Genomic DNA, 25055 nt, shown 5'->3' with positions numbered 1-25055 from the left:
CCGGCCCATATGTTACTTTACTGTCATTTTTATTTGCCTGTTTCTGTGTTTCTTCTCTTGGAACCTACTGTTAGTTAGTTTCCCTAACAGTAGGTTGTGCTGCTGGTGTGGAGGGGTGCACACCAGCAGTTTTCTTGGTCCCCCCTCCCCCATACAGGTTTAAGTATATGTTTTCAAAAAACTTGCAAAATCAATAAAAACTTATATGTAAAAAAAAAAAAACGTGCAGTGATTCGATGTTATTAAACCAATATTAATGTAAAAAATTCTACAGCATGATAAGAGTATTTATTCATTTAGTAATTCTGTTTTATTATAATAACGTTAATTCACTGAGTAAGACTGTTAGATTAAAATGTAAATATTTTTTTATAAATAATTAATAATTAGTGTTATTAAATTAAAGTGTTTTTACTATTTTAAAAATATGTTAAAAAATTAAATATTAGAGTCTGATGTTCCAGTATATATAAGCAAATACTAGCTGTCTACCTTTATATTGGCCTTGGAATTTAAAAAAGCTGATAAGTGAAAAAGTAAAGTAGAATTAAAGAAGAACTTTTGATTTCCGTTATGAATGTTGGTGCTCCATAGTCTGGTTTGTCCACCAGGGGGTGCTTTAGAACTTCTCTGTTTGCAACAGGTGCTTGGAACATTACAAACACAACAATCAGCTGATCCGAGCAGAATTTGTGTAAATAGCTATCTATGACTTCTAACAAGAAAAGAAGACTCTTTATAACCTGCACTGTTATCTCATTAATAACACCACACAACAAAATATGAATGGAATCTGTTTATGTTTCATAAACCCCAAAAGTCAAAGTCATCAGCAGATATATTGGAGGCTTAAATCACCAAATATCGGTATTGGTATCAGTCGGGCTCTCGTACAAATATGCATATTCACAAAATTCAATAATTTTATATCATTATAATGCAATAATAAATAAATGTATCAACGTTAGTAGGCCAGGAACAAATAAAATCGTCATATAAATCATTAGATTATGACAGATTAAAAAAGAAAAAAGTACATTTTGTTCTTAATCAGTGATCAAAGTAGTCACAGTTCGCTGACCGTCAGTGTATTAGTTAAACGCGCTTGCACAGAGGAGAGGAGAAATTTCCGAGCAGCGCCTGAACGCAGCATTTTTTCTGCGTCTGGTAACAAAAACATCGGAGCGGCTCGGTCACATGTAGCGCGCCCAGCCGCAGCACGAGCGCGGAGCCGCGAGGAACGAGGAAGTCAGTCGAGCCGTCGGCGTCCAGGAACAAGCAGCAGCGGTGCGTCCGGCTCCCGTTCCCGGCTCCCTCCGCCACCTCACCCGCCACCTATGGTTCTCCTCCGGCACATCTCCATCGCCCTGACCGCCGCCGTGGCTGCCCTCGGCTCCGCGCTCTTCATCGCGCTGAACTACTTCTACAAGAGGCGGATATGGTCCCCGCAGGCGGAGTACTGCACCATCAAAGAGGTGGGAGGGCAGGTTACTCACTCAACCCTCTGAGTTTGGTAATTTTAGACGTTTAATCGATTTAATTTAAATTTAGCTGAACTGTTTAACTTGGTGAGAAGCGCGTTCAGGGACCTCTGACTGAGGCGAGGAGACGCTGCAGAGTCATTAGAGCTGCTGGAGATGTGCTGATGCTTGGTGGAGATGTGCCGGTGGCATTATGAGAAAACAGAAAGATGTGATGAAGAAGAAGAAAAGAAGGAGGTGGTGCTGATAATGAAGCCGTTACTGATAATTAATGATGATGATGATGATGAAGGTTGGAGAATGTAGTGAGCATGATTTGAAGACTTTGATGTAATGCACTTTATTTTATATTAACAGGACAGCATTATGTAACGTGACAGCTCCAGAGGTGTATTGATCGCCCCCTGGTGGGTGGTTGAACTGTAGGTCAAAAGCCCCGCCCCCTCCACATTAGTAACCATGGACACCAGTGATCTTTAAGACATGGGCGTCACCCACCCTTGACCGAAGGAAGCTGTTCTACTTCCTGTTAATCCCACTGTACAGAAATCGGGTGCAGTTAAGACAGAGCTTCAGCAGGGGGCACTGGTGAGCTTCTCCTCATTAATTATAACGTCACGGTAGCTACAGCGATATTTTATCTGTGGTGTTTTAATGTATTAGTAAACGAGACAAACCATCCAAAGATGGAAACTGTTTACGTCTTAAAGTGGGTGTCTATGGGACCTCAAGTGGCCGTTTGAGGAACTGCAGGTTCGGAAACTTTCATGCTAGCTTAATTTTTTTAGATGTCAAATTGAAAAGCACGCTGAATTAATTTTTTCTCAGACACGTTTGTTTTCTGATCAGCTTTTTTAACGTCCTCATGACCGACGGCTTCTCCAGATAAACTCAGAGTGATTCCTGTCACCTCAGAAAGAAGCAAAGATTACAGCGATTACATTTGCTGATTGTGTTCTCAGTTTACAGAGTTCTGTTTTACTCAAATCAGAGAAAAAGGCCACCCCAGTGTCTTAAAGACAAAAAACCCCTGAAGTACTCACAGCTTTTCATGGGTAAATGACTGACTTAATAATTAAAACACTTGCAGATTGTTTCAGCTTTAATTGCTGCTGCTGAAAAGAGAAAAAAGTGGGAAATCATGTTCAAGGTGATGCTGAAGTAGCGAGCTTCCTTGTGGGAATATGATTGTTTATCTCAGCTTCCTGCAGAGAGACAGAGGGTCTTAATGAATGAGTCTTCACAGCTGCAGCCTGAATCTCTTAATAAAATCTATTTGCATGTTTCTAATCTTGTTTCCTCGATTCAATCAGCAGCAGCCTGTAATGGGCTTAGCCTGGTTTATCTGGCTCAGCCCGTCTTCGGGGGATAGTGCCGGCGTCTGCCGGCGGCTCGCCACAGAGGAGATGTAAATGTTTCAGTCTGGGGATTCGTTCCAATCACGTCTCGGGAAAGCGAGGGGGGGGGGACTAACGGCGTGTTTTTGACCCCAAGGAGTCGGAGCAGGTGGGAGGGCAGGACACGCTCATTTACAGAGCGACAAACAACCACAGGAGCACTTCGTTTTGTTCTTTCTTTCGCTATTTTGTTAGGTAGACGATGGGTTCGAGGCCTTTATCTTTATATTAATCCCAGTTTTTCATATTGTCTGTGACTCCGCGGCCTCGTCTCTACAGGCACATTCGTTGTTGTTAAATGTTGCTGTTGTTCCTCTGAGATTTGCTCTGTGTTGACATTATTAATCGTTCGTGCAGTTCTGCCACATTCGAGAGGTGTTCAGGTACCTGTGACTGCGATGGTCCCCAGACTCCACAGAAATGTCCAGCAGTGAAAATGTGACAAACTTATAAGAATCTAATCTGTTGTGCATGTACAAGACACGTGTTGTCCTTTTCTTGTTATAGTTAGCATAACTTTAACTAAACCTAACCAGGGTTGTATTGCCTAAACCTAACCGAGTAGTTTCACAACACAAGCCTAACAGAATAAGTTTCTTTCCTTAAATGTAACATAGTAACAGTTTTAATTGTCTAAACCTCAGGGAGTAGGTTCACTACTTAAACATAATTAAGTAGTTTCATTTCAAAATAACTGAAACCTAACCAGGTTTTAATTGTCTGAACCTGACCAGTTTCACTACCTAAACCTAACCAACTAGTTTTACTACCTAAACCTAACAGAATACTTTTCTTTACCTTAACATAACATAATAGTAGTTTAAATTGTTTAAACTTTAATAAGTAGCTTTAATTAGTTACTGAAACCTAACGGAATAGTTTTAATTGTCTAAACCTAACAAACTAGTTTCATTACTGAAACCTAACCAGGTTTTAATTGTCTGAACCTGACCAGTTTCACTACATAAACCTAACCAACTAGTTTCATTACTGAAACCTAACCAGGTTTTAATTGTCTGAACCTGACCAGTTTCACTACATAAACCTAACCAACTAGTTTTACTACCTAAACCTAACAGAATTATTTTCTTTACCTTAATGTAACATAAGATTAGTTTTAATTGTCTGAACTTAAACGAGTAGCTTTAATTAGTTACCTAAAACTATCCAGGGATTTATTGCCCAAACCTAACAGAGTTGTCATTTGTAGTTTGTAGTTTCCAAACCTTACTGAGTAGTTTTATTCTCAAAGTAAAGCTCATAAGAACATGTAATTTTAGTGTGTAATGCGAGATTAAGGGTAAAAATAATAATACTTGTTGGCCTTGAACGTGAACAATGGGTCCAACAGCCTCCAATTGTGGACTTTATCACCCTTTAAACCAGGAAAAACTCAATTATGGGTACACGGTCACAAGTATCTCGATGTGATGCGATTCATGTAAACGTGAGTTAATGCGTTACGTTTAGTATTTCATACATCGACAGGCGTGTGTGCTCGCACACTCTCTGCTTTGTGTCAGGGTGCAGTGGTATTGGAGTTTCATCTAGTCTTAAAATATCGCAGCATCATAAGTCAGAGGTGTCAAATTCAGGTTCAGCGAGGGCCACGCTGGGAAATGAGATCCTCACCGAGGCCCAGATACACGGTCTACAGGCACGATTTCACTGCAAATGTAACGTCTCAATGGCGTTTTTGCATACAGTTTGGTGAGGATGAAGCCCGCAGCCAGTCCACATCGAGTATTTTAGCCTGTGTGACATTTAGTCCAGGAATATAATGTATTCTCACTGCAGTTCCAGAGGAAGGCTGCAGACAGTCAGCTCCCAGCAGTCTGTTTCACAGACCTTTATCCGACAGCCTCTGCTCGTTCGTGGCCTTTAATAAAACCAGAAATGTCCTGAGGTAAATGCAAAGTTTTTGATCTTGACTTTTGTCCTTGAACGTACTTCCACAGGTCTCACAGAGCCCGTTTCAGGAAGTGTGCCTGTACTATAAGATAAATACAAGTAAAGCTCGGCCTTACAGCTCCATCACTGAATCTGGGCTGATTGCACATGTTGTGGCGTAGCTGCGTTCTTCTCTTTGGTTCACAGACTTTGTGAAACCTCTGTTCACCGCTGGTGACCCCACATCGTTGTTGCTGTGTAGCTTCAAACATCACGGTGAAGACTGTGTGGCTTGAAAACGGGAATTATCTCACGGTAATGGATATAAACTCAGTGACGACGCAAGATGCTCCGCCTTCCTTCTCGGCTGAAATCATCTCTCTCCCAGTTTGTTGCTTTTTGGCTCGAAGATGCTGTGAATCGGGTCACAGGCTTTCACCGTGAAGCTGCAGTTTTCTTAGGAAGTACATGTGATATAATGTCCATTTCTTTCCATGACACCAGGCCTACCTCCTGTCAGCTGACCATATGTTGACGAAGAGTCTCAGTCTACCAGGTTTTTATTGGTTGGTCACAAACTCAAAGCTCAGGTTCTATTTAATTCACTCTTTCTGAATCACTCAGCTTCAGAGCTGGGGTTCTTTAGGTCAAAGAGGTTAAAACTAAAACCAGCTCTCATTGACTTTATTAACACGTCAGTCAGGAAGTACTCAGCGAATCACAAGCTGGCTCGCTAACCAAAACTTCTGGTTATCTTTGGACTCTCGACTTCTGGGCGTTGATAAAGCTGCTGTTAATCAGATAGTGTCCACAGAGAGCCTTCCTGTCACTTCCTGTTATTCCAGGCGAAGCTCAGACTTGAGTTTGACTTCCATTTCCTGGAAAGGAGGAAGCATTTTTAACCCTCAGTCGATGCTTGATGGAACTCGATTGTGTCTTTTTGCCACAAGTTGAAGCTTGTTATTCGTAGTCTGGCTGCAGTGAAATCACTGAAGTGGAAGTAGATGCGAGAGAGAGAGGAAGAGCAATCACATGTAATCACAGGAGAAGTTGTGGAACACGAGCGGCCGACGGCACGTGGCGTCGTTAGAGGATGATAGTTCCTTTTGCCTCCTCTCTGAGTAAACCGCAGCTGTACACTTGCTATTCAGAGCTGCAGGCGAGCTGGCTTTACCGCTCCCTCTGTGGGAAGCTGCTGCGTTGCTGAGCGTCTGCTTCGGTGGAGTGTCCTTGAGAGAGACGTTAAACCTCTGTCAGATCCAGCAGCGCTGATCTGCAGCCGAGCCGGGACTCTTTAACCTCCCCGCGGGGCAACAAAGCAAAAGAAATCGATTCAGTATCACCAGTTTTTATGAGAAATGTCTGAAGCAACAAGAAAAAGTTTAAAGAGAAAGTTACAGAGGGAGCAGGAGACGATTGAATTGCTGGTTTCACCTAAAGTCGTATTAGATCATTTGAATACGCGTGCAGTCCAGGTAGAAGCCAATCAGACGATGAAGATGCACGCACGGCGCGCCCTGTTAGGAGCAGCAGTGGCTCTGCAGCCTCAGCAGCTACAGTGAGGCTTCTGCGCTGTCAGGGTTTGAGGTTGATCTCCCAGTGGGCCGACTCAGCCAGAAAAACACGGAGGCGAGCTTCAGAGCTGTCAAAGCGGCCTTGTTTATCTGCTGCTACATTTATCCGGCAGCACCAGGCGGCGATTACAGCCAGAAAGACGTCAGAAGAAACGCAATCCATCATCAAAATATCCCAGACTCTTCATCTGGCCTGTTTCTGCAGTGCTTGCTGGGTAATTATGAGGTGGTTTCATCTGTTAGGGAATCAAATTAACTGATTCTGAAGGAGTAATTTTAGCACTTGATGATCCATCAGCAAAGCGGTATTTTTAATAGGAAGCTGACGCATCTGCACTCTAAAAGGGCTGATATGAATTGGTAATTAACCTCTACAGAGCTGCGGCTGCACATCAGCACACGGCATGAATAAAGACCAACCTTGTGTGACTTTTAAAAAGGAGATGACTGACGTGTGAGGGATCTCAGAGGGGCCGTGACGTCCCCGAGCCTCTCAGGCGCTTTCAGAGCGCGTCGACGTTTGAAGCCTTCTCTGAGACTCGCGTTTCTTTATTCCTGCAGACGCAGAAGGCTCGCTGAGACAAATCTGCCCTGAAATAAAAGTAATAAAGGAATGCCTGCTCTTTCATTAAAGTATAATATCACGAGTGGTGTCCCTTGAGGTTTGCAGAAGCTGATTCATATTCCTGCACATTATGAGGAGTCTTCAGTGCCAAATTCCCAAAAGTCTAATGCATTCAGTTTGATTTGAAGAGGCGACCCGGTGTGAAAAAACACAAACATCAAGTTAAAATACCTGCTTCTAGCTGAAAGGCAGAAGAGTCAGGTATTCGGTTTGATCCAACCACAGCTGTGCGAACATCATTTCATTACTAGGTAATCTGCTTTTGCAGTTTGGCTTTGTCCTTTATTAGGTCCCTGCAGCCAAGATGAGGTTCTTGAAATGTCCAGAATGGTGAATTTAAAAAATGTGACATTAAGACAAACACGTGTCTGGGATGTGTCATATTACAGGTGGCCCTGAAAAACATGCTCACCAGCTATCTTTGGACTCTTGACTTTCAGTATCTCAGTATCTGTTAATCAATTCTGAACTCAAAGACTCACTCCGAGCAGAGAGCCTTTTCTGCTGTACTGAAACTGGCAGCAATTTAGTGAATAGAGCTAAATTATTTCCACCTGTTTCTAGGCAAAAAGCCGGCGTTGTTAGTTTAAACTTAAATTATAGTGCGTGTGAAATAAGATGCAAACCAACTGAACCAAACAGTAAACAGATATTAGAAGTTAAAGCACGACAGGAACATCCTTCCTTGTTGAAAAGCAGCTCATTATGGTGTTTGAAGGTAGAGCCAGACCAGTTTATCCGTTCAGCTGTTTGTATGTATCTGCATTTGTAACGGCCGGTACATGGAAATATGAAAAGTAAGGCCTTGATTACACTCTCTCATAGGCCCGGACAGCTGGAATACTTATTATCGTTAAACTTCTTTAAGTCTGATTGAAGTCTGTTACCTGGGACACATGCATTGCCTGTAGTAAATACAGGCGGACAGATGGACATCCTCACAGCACTCACTCACTGTCTGACGACAAAATTAACGTCACTGGGACCTGAGCAGACTTGAAAGCTTGTTCCTGGCTTATAGGAGAGACCGGAGAAACACCCTTCAACCATGTTATGAGTGTTGACTTTCCACTAGAACAACTGATGTTCACTCCTGGAGGTGATATTTTGTTGTAATGTTCTCCTTGATGTCCGAAGCCCTCCAACCTGGCCCATCACTGTGCATATATTTCCTGTATTTTGATGAACTGCTTGTGGTTTGGTAAGCTCAAAGTGCAACACAAATATTCAGAAACCAAAGGCTTCTCCAGGCTCATCAAACACCCTCACTCTGTGTTGAATAAGTGATGTGTTTAATCTTTGCCTCAACTCAACATTTCCAAGCGTTTGCAAACATTAACAGCTCTGCGGTCTGCCTGCAGGAGGAAGAGGAGCGTGGGAAGCGCCAGGTCCTGGTACTCGGTCTGGACGGGGCCGGGAAGAGCAGCATGCTACAGGGTTTGACCCCCGGGGATTCAGCGGCTAAGAGAGGCCGGTGCCGGCCCACCCGCGGCTTCAACTTTATGAGTCTCAACGCCCCCGCCTGTCAGCTCGACTTCCTGGAGAGTAAGGCTCCTTTTATCCGTCCTAATCAAATACTGCTCTGTGTGGAGTCTAGCGGGCATTGATGTTTTATCAAACAGCATGAAATGAAGAAATGGAAAGAGCTTTGGCCCAACTGTTCAGTTCAGTTGGCCATTTGTTTCATAAAACTGCCTCGAATCAAACAGCTCTGCAGACATGCCCGGAGACACACTGTGGAAAACCGGATTCATAAAATGTTAGCATGAAGTTGTGTGAGCTCAGACTTGGTGAATGAAATTTGCTGATTTTTTTTAAACATTAGCAAGTTATGGAGATAAGTGAGTGTGTGCTAATGTTAGCACATCTCTGCCACTTGAAAGTGTTTAGCTCGTTAGCTCGTTGACATTTGTTAAGGTAGACCCTTTACTAACCTTTACCACTGTTTAGCATCTTAGATTACAGTCACACAGGCCTAGAGACCAGTTGACAACCATGTGGTAACCACCAGTTGATTGAAATTATATTCACTGTCCAGTTGCTGTTTGTTTGCTGTCCGTTCCTGTGAAATTGACCCATAAAGCTCCATTCACACAGGCCCAGAGACTGGACACCGACACCCTGGCAAAGAGGGTGCTGCACCAAAAAACCCTCATTGTCATTGCTTTGGTTGCTAGCATGCTGGGTAATGTTGGATTCCCTACTTATAGTTGGCTTGATGAAGTACAAACAACCAAAGGCTTTTAGCTTGTTAACATTAGAATATTTCCAAGCTTGCAACAAGATGTTCTCAAAAAATATAAAGTGGTGTAAAAGAAATTTAAAACAGAAAAATATGTTCATACAGTTTTATGTTTGGACCAGAAAGTATGAAAACGTGAAGCTGGTAATGTCCATAATTGATCTGCTTTAAGTGCTGGTAAGTAACTCCATTGGCTTTATGTTTGAGTTGAACTTAAAGGGAGATTTGATCTACAACTTCAGTTGTTTTTCTTCCCTGAAAGCTCACATCATCCATCACTGCCAACACAAAGGCAATCACAAGGCAATCTCTGGCAATGGCTCTCTGCAATCTCTGGCAATGGCTCTTGTTATATTATTATTTGTTCAGCGTCTGAAACGTTCAGTATCAAGGTATCACGAAAGTTGACTGTGACAAAGAAGCCTGGAAAGTGTATTTCTGTTTAATTTCACACTATGGTGGTAAAGTAAGATTGCATTACGTTTGCTGGCAGGATCAATAAATCCATCACATTAGTGCTCCACAGCACTAATAATAACATGAATGACTTCACTTTGCATTCAGCCAACATGTGTGGTCAGCCGTGTTTGGCCGATGTATTTAGAGGAATGTGTCACGCTCACTGATCTGAACACTGCTATCGGTGGGCGCCACTAATCTTTTTCTCATCCGCGAAAGTAAGAAGAGCTCACGCCGCCACCCACACAGTCACAATACTTCAGCGGGTCTGTGCATTAAATGTCTAAAGTGTCTTTGTCTCTGTGACGTTGACTCAGAGGCATGCTGACAGGTGAGAAGCAGTACGATGCACGGATCTCTTTATGGAGTCCTCGGGGGAATTATAAATAAAAGAACTAACACCAGATCAGATGGAGAAGTAGTTTTAGGCTTTGAGCTGATGATGAGATTTGGTTTTGTGTGAAAGGGAAGTGAAACTGTCAGTGGTGAGGCCCTGAATCCTCAGCTTTTTCCTTCAGCGTGGCATGTCCACTTTACAAGCTTTGAGAAACAAATTGTGTTGCCATGTGCTGAAATTTAATTACTCAAAAAATAGTGTCCGAACAGAGGTAACAAAGGCAAAGAAGCAAAGGAACGAAGAAACGGAGAAGACGAGGCAGGCGGAAAATATGAGAGAGCAGATGAAGAAATGAAGTAAAAGCACAGGAAATGAGATTACCCAAAACAAACAGGGATGATGAAGGCACGAACAACAAGAAGACAGAGGAAGGCAAAGGCATGGAAACTCTGGGGAGACTGAAAGAAGAATAAAATCAAAACAAACATCACAAAAACCCGAGACTGCGATACAGATACAGCGGTCTGTGATACATGTATAACAGATATAACTCTAACTCTACAGAAATCCTTCAACCAGTCTGATGTCAAAAAAGAGATAAAGCTGCACGACCTTTAATGGTACCAGAAAATATCCTAGTTTTTTTCCTATTCTCATATAAAAACAGGTTTTAAAAGCTCGGCGTTCACTGATCTAAAACGTTTTTCGTGCACGTGAAATGAAGAACTAAACTGAAACTAAGACCGAAGCTTAAACTAGTCAAAACGGTTTTTGAAAGTCTTTTACTTTTCATCGTTAATGCACAGGTCTTCCATTTTAATCATCTTTTCATGAGACACATTTAACTCAAGAAGAACGAACTCTGCTAAAAGACAAAAGCGAGATTTCCGTGTTTACTTTCACGTGCTGTTGCTGTCCCTGCCATTCACTGAACAAATGAATGTGTTTTTGTTGATTACAAGCTCAGAAAATCTTCTGAAATTAGAAAGTGAATAAAAGCTGAGAAGCAATCTGTTGATTGCATATTAGAGTCCATGAATAAAAAGATGAAAAAATTTATGTAGAAGTGCTTGCTGAATTCAAACTGGATACGTGTTCGGTATTCTTGAAAAACTTAAAGCTCCCAGATCGTCTCTTTTAAATTACAAAACAGCTTCAACACGCAGGCATCAGGAGGACTCGTCAAAATAACAATTTTCTTACGTCGTCATGCACTCACACCGTTAGACCAAACTCACTTACGAAGGCATGTGTGCCGAAACACATCTGGCTTTTTTCAGGTTTAAGGATTACGATGTGATGAGAATCACCGTGCTCGTGATAATGATGGTGACTTTATGATACTCTTTACATGGCAAGAAAATTCTCTAAAAGATTCTTTTAATTGGAGAAGAAAATATAACGTTTAAAAAATCCAGCGTTCAGTAATTATTTGTTTGCACAATTGTGTTGTCAGTGTAAAGGTTAAAATACAGTGGAACCCCAACTTAAATTAATTCGTTCCAGAGGGTCTTTCGTAAGTAATTTTCATAAGTCGAAGCCCCTTTTTCCATCGCCTTTTGAGTGAGGCGATGCTGGCTGAAGATGAAGTTCTTGGTGGAGGAGGAGGTGGCAGAGGTTGAAGAAAGCATACGTATGCATGCATACATACGTACGTGTACATGTACATGGAATTAAAAAAATTTTTTTAAATTTTGTATTTTATCTATTTCGTTACGCGGGCATTTTGTTGTACCATGGGCAGAAATATTACCGTTAAGTGCCTTCGTAACTTGAATTTTTCATTAAATGGGGTCTTCGTAAGCCGGGGTTCCACTGTATTGATAAAAATCACAGAGTAACACTGATATGAAACTATTAGGATACACTGCCTATGACATCAGTCATTGACACGACATCCCAACATCTGAGGGAAAAAAGAAAACCCAAAATGGTAAAAATTACCAAAATAACCAAAAATCATTTATGGTTATTTGCACAGTTGTGTTGTCAGTGGGTTTGTGTTTTATCATTATTATAGTGCTGTCTGCACTATCCACCATTTTCCTCGTTCTTCCCCCTAAGTTTGAACTTTGATTTACGTTACCCTCGGTCATTTGATAAGCGCTGCTATGAGCGCTCATAAAGTACTCATCATACCGATGGGGACTTTCAGCACCTGCATGTTTTGATGAAAATATTGATAATAGGTTTTTGTAATGGTACAAAGAGTTTAACGAGTGTCACTGCACTGTCAGTATGTTTGTTTGTTTTTTTTTATTCTTAGCTTTGAGCAGCTGTTTGTGAGTCAACATTTGTCCGACAATTTCATTAGAAATGCTAAAAAACCAACTTACCAACTAAATGTGTCAAAGAGGCCCAGTTAAATTGAATTAGTCCATGACTGGTGGCCGTTAGGGCTGTGTTATTAATTTTATTCCAATTGCAATTACAACCTTACCTTCTATTAATTTAAAAAATAGATAATTAGGGTAATCCTCTTTTGTAATAACTAATTTTTCCTCTGCACACATCCCTTTTCTTTACTTTTGCTTCTAAATGAATTCCCAAACTAGCAATGGCATGCTCAGTTCATTTCATATATATTTATTTACTAGGGAAAATAATAGTTAAAGTTTTTTTGGAAATCAATTTAATAAACCCACTATTTTTCTAATGTTTGTGAGTCATTATGTAGATTTTTGACATGAACGAGGAGCAGTGACAGTCAGCAAGGTGAATGTTTGATGGTATTCATGTTCAGACAGTGATTCGGTGCTCTGCTAATTTAAATCAACAAGCCTAGGCCCACTAATTAGTGTTTATTTTAAAATTTACGCTACCACAGTATACTTACTGTCCCGTGGACGTGGTGCACACCTGTGAGAGTGAAGACAGCGGTGGAACAACGGGTCAAAATCTGGATTCAAGTCAAAGTTTTGAGTTGAACTTTGGCTGCGTTAGCAGACATGAAACATGCCCACGTGCATCTGTGAGAAGGCTTTAAAGAGGCAAACTTTAAAGACCTTTTGGAGAATAACAGGTTAAAAGGTTCTGTACTTAAACACCAAGTTTTGAACTGAGATGTCATGTGACAAGGTATCAACACGACAAATCTGGGTGGAACAGTCGAACTTTGGCTGTAAAATCAGGTGTAAATTCCTCCTCAGTGCTGCTGCACAGAGGCCTGCAGCGGCAGTGAAGCAGTTAGGTGGGTACAGGCACACGCCCACATCATTCACACCCGTGTGACTCAGTGTTGACTGCGTGCACACACGTGGGAGGGTGTTTAATAAGGTGGCCTGTAGAGCAGCAGGACGAGCATCCCGTTGAGATCGCCGTGACAATAAAACACAAGCTGTTCATGCCGCCGAGCGCCGGGTCCGGCCTCCATACTGCATCGGGTAAACAGGTATTTATTGCTGCCACATCACATCAGCTTATAGTACAGCACTCCCCAGTTTCCTAGCAACATTTCCCATTAGGTCCAGCACTAATGAATTCTTGCTACCCTCTTGGATTCAGAGGCAGTTAGGACCTAAAGTCTTACTCGCCGCTGTGAGCAGTGATTCGTTTGGCCGTCGAGCACCGCTGGTTCCTGCAGCCGGAGGTCACTTCTGCTGCAGACTTTCCAAACCACTGAAGCTGGAAACTGATTTTCTAGCAAATGTGACCTGTGACTGTTTTTGGTACAAGCAGTGTTGGTACTGAAATGCTGTAGATAGCTGTTTTTTTTCTTCTTACTTTATACTTTACCTTATGAAGGCGTTTGTATATTACAATTGGTCTCATTGCTCCAGGTTTAAATCACGCTGCAACAAATACAAGAATCTTGTACAGCAGTAGATTTAAAAATGAGATGTCCTCAATTACTCTTTTTACTCAGTTCCACTAAAAACAATGGAAAGAAAAACAAATCAATACTGAGGTGTTTCCTCTGTGATCCCAGAAAGCAAGAAAAACCAAATAAAAGGAAAACTTCATGCTCAGGTCGATGGATTACACAACATAACTGAGTATTCTGGTTGATTTATAGATCATATGGAAATGAATGGAAATCAATGACTGCCTGGGGAGTGCAGAAAAACAGCATTTTCTTACAAATGTAAAACAGATCTACAACTCTTAAGTTTTCTCACTGATTTACTGATGATATGTAAATTAATGGAAATGAATGGCTGCCTAGAACAGTTTAAAAATACAACCAAAGTCCAAAAGTGCACAGGATGTATTTAAGCATAGGAACATGTGAAATACATATGAACGTACATTTAATAAAGTTCTTAATAGATTTTTTAGATCACTAGTCATAAAAACAAGAAACACTCCCTCCCCCCCAGAAATATGTAAAAAAAAAACAAAAAAAAAAACAACCCCTAAATTATTATTTATGAGTCAAAAAACTAACTGAATTCAGGATTTTATATTCAAGTTAGAGCCGGCAAATTATTCAAGCATAACATTCAACCACTAAAACAATTTTTTCTGTTCAGGAATGCAAGTAAAAAACTAATTTACATCTTGACCACAAAATAATGATGTCCTTTATTTTTTTTCTGCTGTTTTTGTAAAACAGTAAATTTGAAAATTCAACAATTATATTTCAGGATAAAAAATATTCAGATTAGAGAGTTTTCACATACTGGTGTATTAACCGTTACAGTACTTTAAAATGATCTTAGTAATGACCAACACTGGTAATTAGCTGTGGGATTAAATTACATGGATGGAGTCCAGTGAGGTCTAAAAGTTTTAGAGCACAGCTAAATGTTTCCAAAGCGCTGGACATTTGGAGCTACATTTCTAGGCAACCTTTGATTTCTGTTCATTTCTATAGTTTAGTATCAATTTACGTTTATTGATTTACAGATTGTACAGAAGTTAATGGCAATCATTTTCACACCTGCACTCTTAGGCCGTCCAAGTCAAACTCTGGTTCAGTTTAGCCCAGTTTGGAGGACTCGATCTGGTTTGTTTATGTCGAGAATGTGATCCAACCTCAAACCGACCAAACTACCAGTTGTAAGATAGAGGTTAGAGCTGAAAGCCTTTGGGGTTGGCTTGGAGTTCACTCTGTGTGGAAGGAAATCAAAGTGTGAGGAAAAGCTAAAGTTTATAGACTCAGCAACTGAATCTGTTCAACGTAACTGAACTACAGGTGTTAAAATGGCCCAAAAATCCAAGTCACGCCATTAAAAATGTTACACTTTGATGTTGTTCTATCATTCTAACCAACCACTGACTTCCATTATTCTGGACTGTGTAAAAATGTGAATGGATTAAACAGCCTAATCAAAATGAATCCTCACATTCCTCAATGTTTAAATCATGATGACTGAGCTGCTGCTGTTTCATGTAGCCAAACTAATCCAAGAATCCTGCACACATTATAAATCAGATGTGTCCTCAATTATTTATAGTGTCTCTGGAAAAGAACACAAGGAAAGGAAAACAAATAAGAAAAAGTTTCAAGAAGGGAACAAAAAATAAAGTAAAACCAAAACCACATCAATACTAATGTATTTCCCCCAAAACTAACAATAATCTGAGCCTCTGAGCTGCAGGAAAACAAGAAAAACTGAATAAATTCCATGAAAAAAACCCCAATTCAGACCCATTAAATGAAGAGAAATCGCAGCTGCACTGTCATATTTTACTCTGAGCCTCTTTAACATATCATGTCTGGAGGCAACAAGATGGAAAAAAATGAATCAGACTAATTTGCCCAGGAGCGAACTGTGGATATAAATAATGCCTGAGTGCCGTCTCAGCCTGTTTCATCCCTCGGTGAAAATCAGATTGCATTTGGTCCGGTGCAGATGTGAAATTAATCTGTGGCCAATTTGTTTAAAGTGGGGATGCCAACAGCTTATCTAATTCTGCGTATCGATCTGTCCTTTTATTTAACCGAAAGCCTTCCTCCAGTGAAATGGCCTTGAGCATGGCGGTCAGTCGGGGATGTGTGGGTATACTGTGTTTCTTTGGCTGACAATTTTATTTTGTCGTTGTTGTTGTTTTTTTGTATGAATCAATGGACAAACAGCCTCCTTTTCTCTGAACGCAGTGTTATGTGTACTGGTACACACTTAAAAATAAAACCGGTTATTCTGGGCAAACAGATCCCCCTTAGGGAGCGACAGTAAAACAATGTCTCGTCCTTGTTTTTTAATTATGAGAACTCCTGTTGAGGAGAATTGTGTATCGCTTCAGGAGCTGAATCCTCCACAGATACTGAAGCCTGCAGGCCGGGTGTTGCTCAACAAGAACCAGTTTTTATTATGTGTTGTCCAGTAATGTCTAAAGACTAGCCAAGCTTGAAGAACACATAGAGAAGTCCAACCGTCTGGTAGATGACTCGCGCACTTCAGGCCGACGCAGTCAAAAATGTCTGCGGTGTGTTTTCTGTGCTGCAGTTGGTGGTGGTGAGGATCTGCGGCGCTACTGGTCAGATTACCTGAGACGGACTCACGTTCTGGTGTACGTGGTGGACTCGTCTGACAGAAGCCGCCTCCCTTTGGCTAAAGCTGAACTGCACCGCCTCCTGAGGGTGGAGCCCCAGCTGCCTGTGGTCGTCCTGGGAAACAAGCAGGTAAACCATAAAACAGGCGTCTTTTTATGTTTTTGCATTTTTAAATCCAGTTTACACACAGAGAAAGTACAAAATTATGAAGTCACAGCTAAACCGTGTGAGTGTTTTTAGATTTCTGGAGAAACTTTTCTTATCGTTTTAAGCAACCATTGATTTCCATTAATGTCTGTGTTGAGTAAAAGATAGTAACTTATAAAGTTTTAGGGGACATGAAAATTATGGAAACTAATTTTCTGCAGTTTCAGACATTAAACCTCAAGTTTCAAACTATATTATGTCCTTAAAAACTAAAGCAAAGACCAGTATTTAATTCAGTTTAAATTACACAGCGCCAAATCACAACAACATTCACCTCAAAGCACTTTATATTGTAAGGTAGACCCTACAATAATACATAAAGAGAAGAATCCAACAATCATATGACCCCCTATGAGCAAGCACTTTGGGTCATAGGGGGTCATGAGCAAGTGGGAAGGAAAAACTCCCTTTTAACAGGAAGAAACCTCCTGCAGAACCAGGCTCAGGGAGGGGCGGGGCCATCTGCTGCGACCGGTTGGGGAGAGAGAAGGAAAACAGGATGCTGTGGAAGAGAGACAGAGATTATCTAACTTTTTTTATGGATTATATGGAAATTAATAGCAACCCAGAAGAACAAAAAAAATAATCAATTAAAAGTCTGTGTAGGTTGTGTTCTAGTTATTTGACAAACTTTTTATATACAGAATATGATGTCTTTTATTTCTTTTTCTTTTTTATATGTAGACGCATTGTTCACATAAGAATACAATAAGAATACAATATGTAATTTATGGATTATGTGGAAATGTATAGAGATCAATGTAAAAATACCCCAGAAGGCTAAGTCTACGTGCACACAGACACGAGTATTTTAGAAAACGCAGCTTTTTCTATGCCTTTGCACCTTTCGTCCACATGTAAACGGCGGTTTGGGTCACTGAAAACGGATATTTTTAAAAACTCCTGCCAGGGTGGAGATTTTCGAAAACTCTGTTTTTGCGTCTACGTGTGGAAGAGGAAAAGACTTAGTCATGCAACGTCAAAGGTGTGCGCCTTTTTTGACGTCACGCTGTGCGCCACTTTATTGTTTATGTCAGATGAATTTCTACAATGGCGGATAGAGACAAAATACTGTTGCTGTTAATCTTATCTTCAGTTTTTACAAACGCAGGTACAACCAAATCCTGACGCCAACGTTGTCATGGGTTTTGAATTAATTTAATCTTTTTAAAATTTAATTTATGTATGCTGTGTGCATTTTGTCCATTCCTAAGTTGTGAGTCTACACCAGTCACATTTCAGAGCGCTGTGACTTATGATTATGAATCACTCAGACTAATGTAAAATTTTCAGTTTCTTTCTTTATCGAATAAACTTTGGCCAAGAGAGCCAGTGAGACAAAATCCAAAATACTGTCTTTAGTTATGAACATTTGAAATGATGAAGGCACTAGAAAAGTAACACAAAATTAGATGCCTTTCCAGAAAAACACAAAAACTTTCACAAGTACTTAAGGTTTGGTGAGGGCACAAAACTCTGTTTACGCTTTCCCTCCCAGGCTTCTAGACTTCTGATTGGCCAACATTTCCACATGGTTAGGATGTGGCATGTTCTTCACAGCGTTTGACTTTGATTTTTGCATTTACATGTGGACGGAGATATTTTTTCAAAACGCGTGGATGGGATTTTTTTTTTTTTTTAACAAAAACAGAAAATCTCAGTTCTCAGAAATACCCGTGTACATGTGGACGTAATTAAGCATGAATTATTTTTTTCCTTCAAAATAAATAGTTAGCTGAAAGCAGCCACGCAGAGGTTGAAATTTGCTTGCAGTTAAGTTCATAACCAGAAGAGGAAGATTCATCAGAGTCCTAAAATACATTTCCTCCTCAGTTCATATTTCCTTTCAGTGTGTGGAATTATGCATGACCCCGCAGGGAAAAAAGGAATATTAGTCACATTTAATGTTGGATCACTGCGGCTCGATCCTCGCAGTGCTGTCAGAAGAAAAACTTACCTGAAACCTCGCAGAGCAGCCGCAGTCCGGTTACATCAGGTCACGTCATGTTTAAAAGATCAAGAGGCTCTACAGGTGTAAAATGAGCAGACTTTTACTGACTCTGCTTTCATCTGTGAAATTAATAAGGAAATTTGGATCATCAAACAGAATAGAGAATAGACCTATTAATTAACCTGTTGATACGAACGTAGTACAGGAATTCAGATTTTTCATCAGGTTGAACTGCAAAGCTTTGAAGTTTTACATCAGAAAGTACACAAATTCAACAATTCCCAGCGGTTTGGGTGATTTGCAGATCAAATGATGTGTAAGCTCCAGTTAAAAAGTTTAGTTGAGTGGTAAAAGGCTGTTAGATGTTTGGATGACATATAACCGTGTCATTTTCAGGAGGAGCGTGTTTCACGTGAGAATATAGCGAAGTATATTTAAAAGTCTGTACTGTTCAAATAAATGTCAGAATCATTCCCTATTTTTAGAGTTAAACCACTTATGCATGGATGATTACCCGTGTTCGATGTTATGGCTTCATTAGTTTTCATATTCACAAATAAGGTAATATCTTATGTTACTTATCAGACACTTGGAGTGTCCATATTTATAATCTGAAGATAGTCCTAAAAATAACCAAATCTGTCAAAAAGTTGTTAAAGCTAAAAATGAGATTGTTATTTATCATGCAGGATTTTCTCAGAAGTCAAAAATTATTCAATCAAAAATGTTTCTGTTCAGTAATATAAGTTAATAAATGTAATTTATGGTCTTAATCACAAAATTACTGGGTTTTTTTTTTTCAGGTTTTTGGTAAATGCATATTTTTAGCATTAAAAGTATTTTCATTAAAGAGCTTGTGCATACTGGTGAATTTACCATTACAGAAACATAAAAAGTTATTTTGGTAATTACCAATATCGTTAATTTAGGGCAACTGTGGTGGTGAGCTAATGCGTCTGTTGAGGTGTTTGCAAACTTGCCTAAACCTTTGGCTGTACCGTGACACGGGCTACATAAAGAAGGAGCTCTTTCTGACAGTGATACTGGCGTTCGCCCACCAACCCTTTGTTCTCTGCCTCTGCTCTCGCTTAGTTTAAACAGCACAGAGATCGTTTCCCACAGAACTCGTGAGCTGGGAAAGACGTGGTGCCAAGAAACGAGGCGGACATCTATAGAGTCGCACCGGGGTTGAATGGTTTGTGTAGGAAGGTGGTTTTAAATTCACTCGCTGCACACGTGAGTTTTGATCACCACAGAGACAACCAGCATTTGAACAGTGTGACATGTAGTAATTTGTAATAACACACTGTGAAGATTTCTGGAAGTTAATGGGAAAGTGTTTTATTCAAATCAGCAAATTTTCTTGTGGAGGCGAACTCGACGGTATATTTGTTGATATATACTTTGATTGAAACCTGGGTGGATTTCTAATGTAACTGCACAGACTTTTGGGTAAATTGGGTATAATTGAAGCTTAACTGTATTTTACTGGAGTGCTCCGTTAACAAACTTGTCCTTCATACCAGAGATGATGCTAACACAGTTAGGAGATGTTACACAGTTCTTAATTAAAGGTGAGAAACTGGGTTCATTTGCCACAATTAGAAGGTATAAAGCAATAGTGAGATCGTAATAAGTAATGTAATAAAACTTCAACCTTTTTTCCCTCCTCTTCACAGGATAAGCCGAACGCTGTGAGTGTGTCGGAGCTCCATGAAGCCTTGTCTCTGGGCTCCGTGACCGAGGACAGAAAGCTGTTTCTCTTGGCTGCCCAGCTGGACTCTGATGGAGCCCTGAGGAAGTCCTGCAAGTGCCTGGATGCAGTCCAGGACCTGCTGCTCCAGCTAGTCTGATCAAGGATCCCTCCCACAGAGCAGAAGAGGAGGCATGGAAGCAAAGGGGTGGCTTGAGGACACCCTCCTCCTCCTCCTCTCTGGTTTTCTTGTTTAAGCTGAGAGGCAGAGGAGGACGGCGGGAGAGTGAAAAGATGCCAAAACGGAGTGCTGTTTTTTTCAGTACCTCTTCTCCTTTTTTTTATTAGTTGGCTTTAGAAACAGTAACTTCTCAAGTATCTTACACTTTCCCTCCAACTCATCTGTTCTTGCTCAGTGAAGAAGAGGAAGTGCAGACTGAGGAGGATGAAGACAGAAGGTGGCCCTGAAGTGACTCAGATCTTACAGAGATCACCTTCTGCTGCTGACTCAGACTCTTATTTAATGTTGGCCTGTTACAGGTTTATTTAAGCATGTAGTTTGCGTGTATATAAAATGTGTGCTGTTGGGTGTCAGGTTTGTAGAAACAGATTTTTGTCAGGTTTTCATGTTTTGTGAAATGTTTTTGTGTAAAGTCAGATCAGGGCGTTGGCCGAGCAGAACGGTTGGCATTTGGGGATTAGCTGAGTTTGCGTCAGAGGATGACTTCTGCACTGCAGCTTCTCTGAGATCTAGTGGAATATCGTGTGGAAATTCAAAGGGAAGTCCGAGACTTAAAAAAAAAAGAAAGAAAGAAAAAAATGCAGCATGTTTTACTTCTTGCAGGTATTGTCATTATTGGGGGAACAAAGATTGGAGACTCCAAAGGTCGTAAAGTAAAAATAACTCCTTGCTTATCAAACAGTTCGTCGTTTCCTAGGAAACACTTTGAACAAAACGATGTACAGACACTGGGCGTTAGCTGCTTTTCATTGTTAGCTTATCAGGCTAACAAAAATGAACAGCTACTCTTTTTTTTTTTCTCTTTCTCTAAACTGTGGCCGAAAGCCTACGTATTCAAATACTTCATGTTTGAGGTGTGCTTTAATTACTTTAATACAGATACTTAATGTGGCTGCTGTACTTTAAAATAAGTGAAAACAAGCAGTAGTCATACATTTGATTAGTCGGCACAACGTTAGCTAATCTAGTTCTACTACTGGCAGCTGCAGTATAAAAAAACCTGTGTGCATATTAATCAATGATAAATCCATGCACTACCAAAATAATGTCACGCTAACGCCATAATGAATTACAGATGTTTACGTTTTCGGTACAAACTTAATGATCTGTCAACTTGGGAGAAGAAGAAACATTCAAAAGTCACGAATCCTTTTATTGCAGTTCTTCCAGCTCGGTCTTACAACAAAGTGGAAAAAAGTTGTCAAAAAAAAAGTTCATGTTAATGGGATCGAATTGTCAATTGTTTTTGAAACAGCACGACTTTGTAAGTATATTTAGTGTCTGGAGCATGAATCAGCTTTATAAGACGTGGCACCATGATGGTTTAAACCTAACCCAGTGTTTTAAATTCAACCAATTTTAGATATTTGAAATGTGACCTCTGAAATAATGAATTCTACATTCAGAACAAGGTGATGGCGGACTTTGTGGCTCTGTAAAAATGGAAAATATGAACTGTATGTACACAGATATGAATCTGTACACATGAGACTGGATGGATAAAACAAAAAAGACACAGTTGGGACTTTGTGTTCAGGAAGGTGAAGAAAAACAAATCAACTTATTTGTGTTCCCAATACAGTTTAATATAATGGCTGTGAGTATTTTAAAAACTCCTGTGAAACTGCAACTGGTTGTTTTTAAAAATGTGTTTATGGTCATAAAAGTCTTACTGAAGAAACAACACAATGGACTGCTGTGACATGGTCGTGAAATACTGTTTATGTCGTGCATTTGCCTGACAAACTTTTTGTCTCTTTTTCTGAAGAGATAAGTGTCTCAGATGGGGACATCACTGCTTCAGAGAAATTGGGCTTTTAGGTCAATAGAGGCTCTTTGTGATTTAAGACGTCCCATTAATTCAGAAAACAGGGCAATTGATTTTGTGAACTGAACCCATCATGCTTCTGTAAACCCTCAAACAATTTCTTGAAAAATGCCAAGTTGTCTACCCTCAGATTCTCTAGTTTTGGGCAGTAATAGTCAGCAGTGGATCTAAAATCAATTCTTCGTCTTTATTTTGCCCGTGCAGTCTGGACGTCATCCCATTTATAAGCTCATACTTCCAGTCCCATTTCAGTAGCTGCGTAGAAATCAGTTATCCCATAAACTACACGTCTTTGAATGTGTAAATGCAGTATTTGACTTTTAAGCTCTGTGTAAGATAAAATGGAATTAGCTAGATCTTTAAATGCTGTATGTGTGCAGCAATGTTCGCTTCCGATGCACAGTTTTACTTTTTAATGAATGTGAAGTTTTATTCCTTGTGATGTACTTCAGAAATGTTTTCACTTTAAAGTTGAGTGGATTTGCTGTTTGAACAGTTTTATAACCAGTCACTGCGTTTCCTGTTTTATGTGTTCTGTTAGATATACATTCATGCATGTCTACATGGTTTTTTATCACCAAACCTGAAGGGGACCTATTCAGTTCATTTCCAGCTCAGTGGGTTTATTCTTGAATTCTACTAGAGTTGCTTTGCATGATTTACGGTTTAAAATAATGCTTATTAATCTAATTACTGGCTGTTAGTCCAACTTGAGAGATGTTTTAGTTCCCTTCCCTATCACTTTTCAATCCAACTTTAGTCTGAAAATGTGGTTCCCTGGAGAGCCAGGTGGGCGGAGCTTCTGTGCGTAGAAAAAAACTGCTTGAAGCATGGTGACTCTTAGAGCAGTCTGAAGCCTGAACTTTTGACTCACGTGTTTAATATGCAGATCCACCTTTGTAAATGTTGTGACAAAATGTGGAGAAAGATAAAGAAGACATAATCGAGTCAACTCAAACGTCATTCTTGAATGGAAAATTGGTTTAAGTTTGTTTTGCTTGGGTTTTTTTTCCATGTGATAAGAGTGACATAAAGTCTCATATTTCTCAAGTATTTACTTTACTGACTGCTCTGCTGTAATAAAGACATACAGGTTTACATACTTACGTCCTCATTGGATTTTTGACTTTGAAAGTTAGTAAAATATTTAGATTTATTAAGCCAACAAATGTAGGGTGGAATATTGAAATTGTAGTCCCTGTGGTCACTTCGACTCTTTCTGACTATAAACAAAAATAAAAGTTCTTGGCATGTATTAACTTAGTGTCACAGCTGTTAACAAAGTCTGGGAGACTGTCTTAATTTGAACCATTCGGACTAATAAACTACAGGTCAAAAGAACAACTGCTGTATGTAGAAGTATGAAAAAGGAGCAATGACAAGAGTTGTTTATGATGTTAAAAGAACGAACATTTGTTAATAGGAAAAGTGCTCAGCTTTAAAACTTACTTTGGCTTCTGTCATTTCTGGAGTGCAGCGCCCCATAAGACTTACCAAAAATAAGACTTCTAAGAGGCCACGCCCATTCTGAAGACATGATTTTGTAGAAGCTGGAGAAGGAGACATTGACAGGATCGCCTCGTCATCACACTGTGAGATTCAGTCAGCGAGCTTGGTAATTCACATACACCTCTGTAGGACTGTAGTCCAAAATCTACCATAGATGTGCAGTTTCACTGCAGTTTTTACTCACGTATTGGACTAACGGACAAGCATGATGTTCTTCAAGGCAACTGCCAGTGACTATCCAAGCAACAGCCTCCAGCACTTCCACTTAAGGCAGCAGTTCTTCCCCATCTTGGAATGGGCAACCATCCTTTGATGGCTGAGAGCCATGGTCTCTTTGTCATAACAATTGTGATTGTCAGGATAAGGTGGATTAGTCTCTGCTCCTACGTTACCTCCATCTTACCGACATGTATACTTGGGACCCCATGAATAATTTACCATAAGAAAAGAAATGGCAACACTGTTTTTCTTCCTTAAAGCATTATTAGTTTTGTCATTAATGCCATCTAAAGAAAAAATGCTTATTTTACTACTACAAAGGTATAACTTGTACTAAACTTTTCTGTAATACAACTTGCAGCTTTTATCCAAAGTACAATCCATGATGTTATTAAAAACCTATTTGCCATCCTGTGATAGTATTCTGGCATCACTTTGTTTTAATGAAACCAATCAGGATCATTTTGACCCCTGAAATTATTGCACAACCAGCCCAGAGACATAATCTCTTCAGCATGTCCTGGATCTGCTCCAGGCCTCCATTACATGTATGAAACACCTCACTTAAGAGGAGGTGCCCATGAGGCACCGGGGTCAGATGCTGAACCACTTCCACTGCCTCCTGTTGATGTGGAAGAATAATGGCTCTACTCTGAGCACCTCTCAATTGACTGAGCCTATTTCTAAGGCTGAGCACAGACAACCTTCAGAGGAAACTCATTTCTGCTGCTGATCTTATTCTTTCTTGCTATCTATAGGTCGTGATCATAGGAGAGGGTAGGAACATAGATCAGCCAGTTAATCGACACGTGTGCTTTTACACTCAGTTCTGTCATCACCACAACAGACCAGTACAGCATCTGCATCACTGCCAGGACCACACTAATCTGTCTCACGCTCCACTCTTCCCAAAATACTAAAACTCTTCCACCTGGGAGAGGACCTCATTCCCAACCCAGAGTG

The 25055-nt window shown here is 40.2% G+C and overlaps 1 protein-coding gene across 1 annotated transcript; it reads left to right on the top strand.

Moving 5' to 3' along the window:
- Positions 1-1168: 1168 nt before the first annotated feature.
- arl10 (ADP-ribosylation factor-like 10) lies at positions 1169-24436 on the top strand. Its single transcript, XM_063487243.1, has 4 exons — positions 1169-1475; positions 8329-8512; positions 16398-16573; positions 20282-24436. Exons 1-4 carry the CDS (start codon positions 1338-1340, stop codon positions 20453-20455), a joined length of 672 nt encoding a protein of 223 aa, XP_063343313.1. The 5' UTR covers positions 1169-1337; the 3' UTR covers positions 20456-24436.
- Positions 24437-25055: the final 619 nt, after the last annotated feature.

This window comes from Pelmatolapia mariae, linkage group LG10_11, assembly GCF_036321145.2.
Source record: "Pelmatolapia mariae isolate MD_Pm_ZW linkage group LG10_11, Pm_UMD_F_2, whole genome shotgun sequence".
In the NCBI taxonomy this organism is placed as follows: Eukaryota; Metazoa; Chordata; class Actinopteri; order Cichliformes; family Cichlidae; genus Pelmatolapia; species Pelmatolapia mariae.
Note: the sequence above shows the minus strand (reverse complement) of the source record. Positions and strands in the feature narration are given on the sequence as shown.